General features: G+C 45.1%; 1 protein-coding gene across 16 annotated transcripts in view; it reads right to left on the reverse strand.

Moving 5' to 3' along the window:
- Positions 1-12324, reverse strand: part of TMCC3 (transmembrane and coiled-coil domain family 3) — a 329016-nt gene that overhangs the window by 52684 nt on the left and 264008 nt on the right. Inside the window, exon 1 of one of the 16 annotated variants that reach the window (XM_045062169.1) lies at positions 5231-5366. The exons of 12 other annotated variants lie outside the window; for them this stretch is intronic. Coding sequence is in view for 1 of the 4 variants with exons in the window: in XM_045062163.1 (XP_044918098.1) it covers positions 1980-1991 (12 nt within the window). In the remaining 3 variants the exon portion in view is untranslated. 3 more of the 16 variants (XM_045062167.1, XM_045062165.1, XM_045062163.1) reach the window with 3 other exon arrangements.

Consider the following 12324-nt stretch of genomic DNA (forward strand, 5'->3'; position numbering starts at 1 on the left):
AAAAGTTTGTTAACATTATTTCTTGGCCCCTCTCTTCCAACACACAATTTTGCTATGAATAAGAGACACTGGGTGTTTTATCTGGCAGAAGAGTGTCACATAGGAAAGGCTGGAAGTAAATAAATGCCAAGTCACTTGTAAGACTAGAAAAAAGGAGAAAGGAATTCTGACGTCACCTGATCAAGACAGACAGGTGGGCGTAGGGAATAAAGAAGGTATGGGATAATCATCTTCAAGTCCTAGAGAAGACCAGAGGGAGCTCAAGGAAACTCTGTATCTATGGCTCACTAGTGAACCCAAACAGGAATGGGTTCAAATGGCATTAACAGAGAATGCACTAAATCTAGAAAATGTTTATCTGGGGCAGACAGGGTAATCTGTGGTAACCACACAATCAGGAGCCTACAAATTTGTATCACTGCAGGGATTCACTGATCTGATCATGCTTTTCTACTTCTCAGAAACTTTCTTTGGCTCCCCAAAGCCTCCCAAATTGAATACAACAACCCAGCCACTATAAGGCCCTAGCTTACCTTTCAGGCCTCACCTTGCACCTAATGGATGACATTCATCTCAAGTGAACCTTACAACCCAAAGTTCCCAGAATGTAGGGGAATGTCCTATGGATTTTCTCATATGAATGATATTCACAATGCCTGCCACCCATCCACTTCTGGTTATCAAAATCCCACATATTCCAGGGGCGCCTGGGTGGCTCAGTTAAGCCGCTGACTTTGTCTCAGGTCACAAGCTCATGGTCTGTGAGTTCAAGCCCCGCGTAGGGCTCTGCACTGATAGCTCGGAGCCTGGAGCCTGCAGCCTGCTTTGATTCTCTGTCTCCCTCCCTCTCTCTCTTTCTCTCTCTCTCTCTCTCTCTCTCTCTCTCTCTCTCTGCCCCTTCTCCACTTGTGCTCTCTCTCAAAAATAGATAAACTTAAAAAAATTTTTTTAAATCCCACATATTCTTGAAGCTCCACTTAAAATTCCACTTATTCCACAAAGCTTTCCCTAGTCCATCAGAAAGCTGCCTGTTCTTTCTGTGGTCCTCCATGGTGCTTTCACGGTGCCACGTGACTCATCCTGGCATCACTCATCTATGGATTTTAACCCCCCCCCCCAATCCCGGTTACAGGTTCCTTTAGGGAAGAGACTTGTCATACCTACACCAGGTCTGTAGTGCTAGCACTGTCCCTATTCACAGGAGACTATCGATAATGTTTGCCTAACTCAGATGACATCATTCTTTATTCCAGGAGAGTCACTCCGAAATCACTTAAGTTATATTTTAATAGAATCAAGACAGTGACCTTGGATGTTCTTCCCATACAGACCTGAAAATTTCAGGCAGAGATGTTTTCCCCACAGCTGGGTAGTTCAACCAAATGAAAACTTTTCTGGGGCACCTGGATGGTTCAGCAGTTGAGCGTCTGACCCTTGGTTTCCGCTCAGGTCATGATCTCACAGTTCATGGGACTGAACCCTGAACCTGGGAGTTCTCTCTCTCTCTGCCCTCTCCCCCACTCGTGCTCTCTCCCAAATTAAAAGAAAAAAAATATGGAGATTTTTCTGAGAATCAACGTGCAGCAACACAACACAAATACAAATAAGGATTTTTTTTTTTTTTTAAGTAGGCTCTAGGCTCAGTGAGTGTGGAGCCCAACACAGGGCTTGAACTCACAACCCTAAGATCAAGACCTGAGCTGTGATAAAAAATGAGATGCTTGACTGACCAAACCACTCAGGCACCCCACAAATAAGGACTTTTAAACTTTAAATGAAGTATAACTTACATACAGAAAAGAACACATTTAATAATAAAACTCAATACTCAATGAACTGTCACAAACTGGACATACTGTATAACCGTGACCTAGTAAAAAACAGTAACAACAACAACAACAACCAGAACCGAAGCTCCCCGTGCCCCCTTCCATCACAAGTACATCACCCCCATCTCTAGGGGTAACCGTGAGCCTCACCTCTAAAGGCATGCATTAGTTTTGACCAATCATCACACACTCTTGTCTTTTTTGCTCCACTTTGTCTGGGACACTCTGAAGACCTCGCTTTTGCCCTCTGGAGCTCGAAGATCAGATTAAGTTATTTTTAAAAATCCACTGAAACCTACTTGGCTCTGGAGAAGTCCACCAAGTTGGAAGATGCGAAGGCTTTTATACCTTACCTTCCCAAATGCAATAGTAAGTCAGCTCCCGTTCTTCCTTCAATCCTCAGCCCCACGGCAGCTGGCCAGCCAACGCTGGTGTTGCAATGCAACGGCCTCCTCCCTTACAGACTGCTGGGCCAGGACAGCCTCGAACACCCAGGAGCGTTTGCACACAGAGAGCTGGCTGACTTCTGGCTCACTTTAAAACTATAACAATGCTTGGCATGTCCTCGACGGTGCAGGCTGGGGAAAGCAACAGCATTCAGAGCTCAAATCAATCTACCTCACTGCTTGTCAGCAAATCTCAGGTGAAAATGTCTGATGAGGGTAGAAGGTTGAAACTATTGTTGGGTCACACCTTTTTATAGCCTTTTATAGCCCTCGCTCTGCAGGGTAATGAAGGGCGAGGTGTACACATCGTTACCAGATGCCCATGCATTCCCTAAACCCAAAGTGAAATTTCACGTACGTGCTGGGGAGAAAGCTGTGGGCGTCCCCCACGTCATCCGGAGCCGGCCCCGCGGGCAAGTGCACGGTGCAGCTGTCTCAGGGCGGGACCCAGGGCGGACAAAGGTTCACGGATCACCCGGAGTCAGCGTGCACGTGAACTGTGCGGATCAGGAGATGCAGGTTCCAGTTTCAGCACTGACAGTAACTAGTTATGTCGTTAGCTAAATCAGGTCACGTCTGTGGGCTTCAACTTCCTCATCTATAGAGACGGAACCATACAAGTCGCAGCTAACAGTGCAAATTCCATGACCTTTAATCCAAGTTATCTTTACTGTGAGATAGTATCGTGGAATAGTCAAGACCCTGGGCTCCAGAGACAGACTGCTTTTGCTTTCTGTCTAGGCACCGCTTTTACGAGCTGTGTGGCTTTGGGAAAATGATTTAGCCTCTCTGTGCCTCAGTGTCCTCTTCTGTAAAATGGAGATCATCTTTCTTCAAAGAGTTGTGAATGAATGAATGAGATAATACGCATAAAGTGCTTAAAGAGTTCTGGCACAGAGAATGGTTTCAAAAAAGGTTTGCTACTGTTGTCATTCCAATTTCATTTAAAAATGTACCTCCATGTAAAAACTGAAAGGAAACAAGCTCCAAACAATGGTTATTTTTGCATGGCGGGGTTAAGAGGAGTCATTCTTGTTTTTATGTTTCCATATTTTCCAATTCAAAAAAAAAAAAAAAGAACATGAAATACCATTTTGGCAGAATAGATGCTATTTTTAAAAATGACTGCTAGCCCCTTTCAGTTCTCTTAGAATGACTTGGCTATTATTAGTTTACGTGAAAGGCAGACCACCGACATCCTAGTGAAAAGCCATCGCTAATAATGTTTTCCTTCCGGCAGCGGCAACATTTCCACGGTCACCTCAATGTTCTAGAACAAAGGCTACAGAAAAGCCTAAGCCCTGGACTAACATCAAAAACCGACACTGAGTCACCTCTGCCAACCATCCAAGGCTCCGATACAACGTAAGTGAGCTCACCTCGCTCACTGGGAAGCCAGGCACAGCACAAAGTAATACAGTGGCTGCGGGAACACACTGTTCCTGCTTCCAAAGAGGGCTCTCTTCGTGACATTTCATATCTACCCCCTAAAAGCTCCAGAGGAAAACGAACAAAAGGGAAGGACAGTCAATGCAGGGGCACACCACCCGAACCCCACCCAAGAGAAGTGGAAAAGGGAACACAGTGGGGGGGGGTGGGGAGTCGGGGGGGGGGGGTTGGGGAGTGGGGAGGGGGTTGGGGAGTGGGGGGGCGGGCCTGTGGATGCCTGGAGGGCGCGGACCGAGGCATGAGTCCCCGGAGGCTCTGGGGGTCACGGAATGGACCGAACAAGCAGAGGCACAGAGAGATCAGAACGAAGAGGGGATGACAACTGCCTGCCTAGACCCGAGGCCGGATACAATGGACCTTTTGCGTTAAGAAAAACTGCCTGGGGAAGAAAAGAAAAGAAAAGCTGCCTGAGCTCAGTCACACTAGGAAAGAGTCAGTCCTTGAAACCGGCGGCCTAGGCCATTTCCTAGGCAACAGGTATTCCCCAGCGCACACGAGCGTGCTCTCACAGACAGGCCCACAAAGGCACTCACAGGTCTCTGTGGCCCGGGGTCCAGGCCCACACAGCTGACATTCTGTACCCTTACTCATTTTAGCCGGAATCTAATTTCAGGTCCAGAGGCAAGGCTGCTCCTGTGGCATGCCAATCAGAATGTGCTAGGCTTTGCTGTGGCAACAATGCCAAAATCTCAGTGGCTTTAAAAAAAAAAAAAAAAAGAAAGAAAGAAAAAGAAAGGAAGGAAGAAAGGAAAGGTTCATTCTTGCTCGTGCTAACAAGACTGCTGGGCATCAGCTAAGGGACCCCAGCTGTGAGGGAGCCTCCACCTTCTGCAGTGTTGCTGGTGGCCATGGCAGGGGACTTGGGGAATCGTTCACTGGAGCCTAAAGACTTCCATCAGAAGAGGCGCTTATGGCTTCGTCCGCTCACTGTACCGGGCCTAGCTAACTTCAAGGGGGCTACAGGACGGGGAAAGACAATCCCACCACATGCCCGGGAGGAAAAATGTCATGTTAGGGACACGTGTGGCATCCCGTTTGTTAAAAATTCTGAGATAGGTTCTACCGTTACTATTTTACGAATGAGAAAACTAGGCACAGAGAAGTTAGATAAGTTGCCTACAGGCACACAACTAGTGAACAGCAGAGTGGGGACTGAAATCCAGGCAGTCTGTCTCCAGGGCCTGCCTCCCTAACAATGACAGGGTACTTTTACTATGAGTCAGGCATTGTGCTAAATACTTTTTTTAGCATTCATATATTCTATACACTAACCCTCTTTCATGAGAAAAGCCAGGCTGATAAACAAATAGATTTCTTGAGGTCCTCCATAGACAATGAATAGCTTAGCTGGGGCTACACTCTGACATACGAAACAGGTAAGACTTTGCAGGACCTAAGCTCAGCCACCAATAGTGTGAGAACCTGCTCTGCAGTGGCCCTACCGGGGCACCAGGACTTGTGTGGACGCCCTGGGTCTGGTTAAGACTGCTCTGTCAGCACGCTTACCCTCCCTCAGTCTGAACTTGAAAAATTCGTCCAGGTTGCTGCCTAACCACAGCGCTGATGTTGCTGGCTGAAACCACACCAATCTCAGGTTTGATACGGCCTGTGACATTCATTCTTCTTCACCCGTGCTTTAAAATAGGCACAGTGGTGCAGGCAAAGTAATTCTGAGGACAAAAAGAAAAAGCCTATTGCTTTTACTGAAATCACATGCAGCATTTACAATCACTAAGGGAAGAAAGAGAAGGAGAGAAACAGATGGTAAAAATCAGAGAAGTGAGATAAGCGACCCCTGGAGAAGAAGCCAGCCACGTCTAAGGGCCTAACAACTGAGGGGTTCAGCTCTGGATGCATGTGGGGAAGGCGCTCAGTAGATAAGTCACAGATCTGCCTGGAGAAAAGGGAAGACACTCGTCCCTCTACTGGGTGATAGAGCAGAGAAAACAAGGGACTGCCTGGCATGGCCCTGTAGGGGTACCTTTTTTATGTTTTACCAAAAAATGCGAGCTTTTTATCACTTTGCTGCTAGTAATGCATACGGCATGACTAAGCCATCTTCCGTCTTGCTTTGTGGTAACTTGACGTGCACTTGCAAAATGTCTCCCCACTCAGTGAACCCGGGGAAGCCAACCAAAGCCCTGAACCCCAGCACCAAACGCTTGGTTCTCTTGCTGAGCTAACCTGCACTGGAGAAGTAATTCTGAAAGCTTGTTAAGCAGCCTCATAACGAGATACTAACACATTCATGTTGATACCTACACAAAGTAGTCGATACCTGTATTTTAGAAGAATGCCACTTTCCCTCCCTCTACATGCTAGAAATGAAAAACCTTAGGGAGGCCTGGGTGGCTCAGTCAGTGGAGGGTCTCTTAATTCCAGCTCAGGGCATGATCTCACAGTTCATGAGTTCAAGCCTCACCACGTTGGGCTCTGCGCAGACGGTGCAGAGCCTGCTTGGGATTCTCTCTCTCCCTCTCTCTCTGCCCCTTCCCTGCTCTTGCTCTCTCTCAAAAATAAACATTAAGGGGCGCCTGGGTGGCGCAGTCGGTTAAGCGTCCGATTTCAGCCAGGTCACGATCTCGCGGTCCGTGAGTTCGAGCCCCGCGTCAGGCTCTGGGCTGATGGCTCAGAGCCTGGAGCCTGTTTCCGATTCTGTGTCTCCCTCTCTCTCTGCCCCTCCCCCGTTCATGCTCTGTCTCTCTCTGTCCCAAAAATAAATAAACGTTGAAAAAAAAATTAAAAAAAAAACATTAAAAGAAAAATGAAAAATCTTAAAGATCTTCACATAGTATCCCAAAGATATTTTATTAGTAAAGTGACTTCATAAAATGTTTGTTCTAATTCGCTCAGACAAGGAACACACTTCCTTTTGTAGCTCAAGTCTGACAATAGTACACTATGAACTTTTAAAGAAGTTCATGGTGTACAGAACAGGAACTGAATCACTAGTTTTACCGTAAAGGTTTTATTTCCCCTGCCTCTTCCTCTCTTAGCATCATGGACCAAAGAAATTTGACAGCATCAGGAGTTTTTAGTCCTCGCCTGCAGGTAAAGTTCACCTCATCACTCCGGGATTAAGGATCGTTTGGAACAGGGGACAGACTACGTGTACCTTTGCTGGCCCAATCCTTTATCCCAACACTGTGAATTAACAGATGCAGGAGATTAGACAAAGTGTTTACGGTTCTCAAAAACAAATTCTTCAAGCATCTTCAAGCACTTATGAACACTTGACACTGTAATTAGAAATAATTATCTTCTCATTAAGCCTCTACCAGGCAACAGTGGTAACCTACTTTGAATTACATGCACTAGAAAATATAGATGTCTTCAAAATAGCTTAGAACTCACTTTCAATTAATACAAACTAATCTCTTACAAAATTAGTCTGACCTGATAAAAATTTACTAGATGCCGTGTAATCTACAGAAGAATTAAATCAGAGGGGGAGAAGAAGCTAGAAGGGACAGGCTAGGGTAACGAAAAGCAAACAACGTACATTTAATACCAACCGCAGGTAAAGGACAGCCATGGTCCCCTGGGGAGGAGACTGGAGAGGCATGTGAAGCAACACCAAAAGAGGGCTATTTCTTTTTCTTTTTTAGTATTATTTTTGGGAGAGCACAAGTGGGGGAGGGGCAAAGAGAGGGGGACAGAGGATCCAAAGTGGACTCTGTGCTGACAGCAGTGAGCCTGATGTGGGGCTGGAACTTCTAAAATGCGAGATCATGACCTGAGTCGAAGTCAGATGCTCAACCAACTGAGCCACCCGGTGCCCCCAAAAGAAGGCTATTTCTAAGAGAAAGAGTCTCTGGGCATCCTATCTATCTTGCCTCAAAAACAGGCAAGTCTGGGAAAGGGAAGTGAACACCCAACACCTGCCCCCCATCTCCACAGGTCGGGCACGAAGAACTCGGCCTTCTTGAAGGAAGGGCTCGCAGTTCCTTCTGGTGGGGAGATATGGGATGGGGAGTTCTAAAGGGGAAGCAGGAAACCCCAATTTTAGGACTAAATGCAGAATGAACATCATTGTGGCTTTTAGTTCCTACACTTAGAAGAAACTTGGGGTGTGTGAGAACCCCTGGGTGCTGAACTAACCACTTCCAGGGTTCTGGAGTCCTTCCTACCATGGGAGTTACTCCCCCACCGGTTTCTGGCAGTGGGAGGGTCAGTAAAACCCTCGCAGGAAAGGGACTGAGCACTTGCTTTGAGGACTAGGGGAGAGGTAGAAATACCACATTATACCCCAAGAGAACCACCTCAGGAATCGAAGCAGGAGAGACAGCTCTGAAGGAGGAGAAAAATGGGTCTCTGAGGCCCTTAGCCAGTGAGCAGGGTTCTTGGGAGGAACGTGTGCTTAACCTAAGTTTCTGAATGATGACCACACAAAGCCAGCACTGTCCTGCAGTCTTTCAGCATCTCCAATCCGAACGAAGTCTTTGAGGATTTCTTAGTGCCCTCTCAGAGGCACATGACAACAGCTAACTTCACCTGAGGGGCACTGATCTGCAACAGAAGTCAGACTGTCGGCACTGGAAGAATCTTCGTAGATCTCACTTGGCTTAATGCCCATTTTAAAAAGCAATAGCTTCAATACGAACCCAAGTAACTTTTCATTTCAGTCCACAATCTGTTCATGAGAGGTACTCTTCACAGGAAAAGTAATTTTCCCTATAAGGGGAAGTAATTTGTCCACTGGTATAGCTTCTTAGCTAAATACATAAAGTAAATATAATAGTCAATATGATAGGGGTGTCCTATCAGATAATAATGTCTCCCTTTTTGCTAGGAAGTTCAGCCCAAATGAATAACTGTTACACCTGGTGATTAGCATTCCCCTCCTTTTGAATTTTCAATTTTATTTTTGGATATTACTGCTACTCTATTTCCCATGCTTTATCACACCCTCTTAGGATAAAGAGGTAAATGTACCTCAATCTACAGATGTTAGGTAGGTCACCCTGCCTGGCGGTGAGCACCATACTCTTGCTCCCATATGTAACAGAGGGAATATGGTCAAACACATCCAGCTCATAAGCTGACACAGCTCCTTCTGTCCCCCATTCCCAGGGCACCTGGAGAAAGCCACACTGAAGATTACAACTTGGCTTGTGTCCTTTGAAAAGTTGCTTAGTAAGACTGAGCCAGGAAACAGAACTTGATACTTGGGTCCCAAAGCACATTCCCAAAGCAAACCTAAGCCTCCTTATTAAGTTTTTCTCTGCAGGTCGGGGTTTAATTTGGTTTTGGTACTATAAAAAATATTGCATGCGTACTGGATAATTAGTACAGAATTTTGTTATAAATAGAACACAACTAGTCATCAGATAGGGCTTAGAAATAACATACCTAATTCTGTAGTAGAAAAAAAACTGATCCTTACTAGTTTATTTCCCTTTTGCAATATGGAGCTTATTTCCTTTAAGCAATTTTATTTTTCCTAATGTAAGCCAGGAGTATTATCACCAACTAACAATTAGAAATAAAAATCTCCCTTAGTTCTAACAAAATAATAAATAGCATCATATTCAAGGAAAAAAATTTTCATGTCCATGAAAAGAACAATCAACATTTTAGTATTTATTTTTCATATGGAAGTTACGTTAGGCTTCAAAGGAGGCCAAGCAATGTAAAAAAAACTCTGACTGCCTTGGGCCAAATAAAACTATCTTTTTAAAAGACAAACCAAGTCCTGTTCCTTCTGAAAATCTTTAAAATTCCCTAGACTAAGGGTGCCTGGCTGGCTCAGTCAGTCGAGCATGTGACTCCTGATCTCAGGGTTGTGAATTCAAGCCCCACATTGGGTGTGAAAACTATTTAAAAAAAAAAATTGATAATAAAAAAAATTCCCTGAGGCGCCCGGGTGGCTCAGTCAGTTAAGCTTCCCACTCTTGGTTTCGGTTCAGGTCACGATCTCATGGTTCATGAACTCAAGCCCCACATTGGGCTCTGTGCTGACAATGGAGAGTCTGCTTGGGATTCTCTCCCTCCCTCTCTGCATCTCCTGTGCATGCACTCTCTCTCAGAATAAATAAACTTAAAAAAAATTGTTAAAAAAGAAACTAATACGTGAAATCCTCAGCAAAGAATTTAGAACTCTCTTGATCAGGGTCCTATCTTGGCCATATTCCAGGAGACTTGTCCATAATGATATTTTGAGCGCATCTATGCAAGAGGCACCAGAGTAAGGCTGGAGCTTTGTATACACTCTCATTTCATCCCCACAGCCCCATGAAGTCGGTATCAATAGCTATGCTTTACAGATTTGGAATGGGAAGGCATGAAATAGGTTGTGGTTATAGCTAATAAGCACAGAACCAGGATTTGTACCAAAGCCTGTAAGCTTTCAACCTTCATCTTATTCCATTAACCCAACAAGCCTCTGAATGCTTCACGCACTTTCCTATTTCTGTGTGTTAAGTACCTCCTAGCTCCTCACCCTAGCGTGGCCTTGCATGCCTCCACCCCAATTTACCTTTCCAGGACCAGTTCAAACACTGTCTCTTCCACAAAGCTACCCCTACCCCCACGCTCTGCTAGAACAGACGGCTTCCTTTGTGCTCTCCCCAAAATTTGCATTTACCCCTTGAACAGTGTTTATCCTGCTAGGCATCTAAGTATTTATATAACATTGGATCCCCCTCCCCACCCCACCCCCCATACTGAAGCCTCAAAGCTCAAAGGGACGCAATGTCTGATAAGCCACGTGTGCCCTGCCCCACATTCCTTCTTCAATAGGACCTTAGTCTCTTGCTCAATCAATGGTAGACAAACAGCCAACTGGGGCAGCCAGCTGTCCCTCCTGTTTACATTCTCTTGGTTGCTGGCCAGGAGGGAATCAAGGAGAACCCGTAGCCAAGAGGTTATTCAGGGTTGTATTCCAGACAGACTGGACTGCAGACGGTTAATGCCTCTCGATTCAAGCAGAAGATCAAAAATTCAGGAAACTGACGTGTCTCATGGCTTTCTGTTGCTCCAAACAACATAGGTGACCAACTAACACATGACCCACGATGTACAGAATACACAGGCGTACGCCCTTCCTCCCTCAGTGACCTTCTCCCTGCCGGCATCATCCTAACTGTTGCTGAGAATCCACATGCTTGCTCCTTCTTTCGCACCATGTTTTAACTCAATACGCTATTTGTGATGGCATAAGGATGCAGTCTTAGAATTCCAATAAATGAAAAACTTTTTTTGAAATAACATATCTACTGTGCCAGCAACATTATCAGGTGTAGTTCCCTGTCCCTTAGGAAAACATAATTCAATAGAATGTGAACACAAAAATAAAGAAGTCCTCTTATCCTCCAGAGTCTAAGGAGACAAAGACTTGTTTTAAAGGACAAAAGGAAAGGGGTGCCTGGGTGACTCAGTCAGCTGAGCACCTGACTCTCGATTTCAGTTCAGGTCATGATCTCACAGTTTGTGGGTTTGAGCCCTGCTTAGGGCAGGCCTGGGATTCTCTGTTTCCCTCTCTCTCTTGCTCACTTTCTCTCTCTCTCTCTCTCTCTCAAAATAAATAAATAAACATTAAAAAAAAATAAATAAAGGACAAAAGGAAGGGCTCCTGGGTGGCTCAGTCAGTTGAGTGACTCTTGATTTTGGCTCAGGTCACGATTCCAGGGACATGGGATCAAGCCCCAACTTGGGTTCCACACTGAGCACAAAGCCTGCTTGAGATTTTCTCTCTCTCTCTCTGCCCCTCCCCTCCTCAGGTGCACTTCTCTCTCTCTCAAAAATAAATAACTACACATAAAAAAGAAAATAAAGGACACAAGCAGGCCTCAAGAAGAATGGTTCAAGAAAGAGGACAGGATCTTGGCAAAATAGTACAAGTTGATTTTAAAAAGAGAAGCTACTGGCTAAAGACTTAAGCATCATATAATTTTCTACTTGCTTCACATACATTATTTTATTTTTCCTTTCAAGAATATGAGATGAGAATAATTACTTTGCAGATGGAAAAAGCAAGCGACTTGTCTGAAGTCACAAAGCCAATAAGTGGGAGACCCGTGATTCCAGCCGGCTGTGAGGTCTGCGCTCTAACATTCCCACCTTTCACTGAGAGTCCTGCTGCCTTATGCCTTTACTAGACACAAACATGTTTCCCACGCCCCTCCAACCCTAAATTTTCATTCACTTAAAGCACTGTGTATCCATTAAATATTGCAAAGTGGAAAATACGTACCGGAGAGAAACCAGGAGACCAAATACTAACAAACAGCTTTAGGCAGTTCTTGGTGCCACAAGGCAATTACTGGAGATGTTGCCAATTTAACATTAATGAGTTAGAGAAGAAACTAGCTTAGATCCCAAGATTTCTTGAATACAAAATGTAGCCTGCTTCTGTTTTAACCACCGCTACTGACTCTCCACGCCAGTGAAACATGCCAGTTTGTACAGAAAGCCCCTCCTCTGAGTACAGCCCTAGGAGGCAGATAATAATCAGAGGCTCTGCTACGGGGATGAAGCAAAGAGGAGGCTTCTTTCTCCCACAGCCACAGCAGTTTAAAAGCACTGAAGATTTATATTTCAGATACAGGACAGTCCTCTAGGAACACACTGCTTTGTAATCTGGAAAAAAGGAAACTACA

Source organism: Felis catus, chromosome B4, assembly GCF_018350175.1.
Source record: "Felis catus isolate Fca126 chromosome B4, F.catus_Fca126_mat1.0, whole genome shotgun sequence".
Lineage (NCBI taxonomy): Eukaryota > Metazoa > Chordata > Mammalia > Carnivora > Felidae > Felis > Felis catus.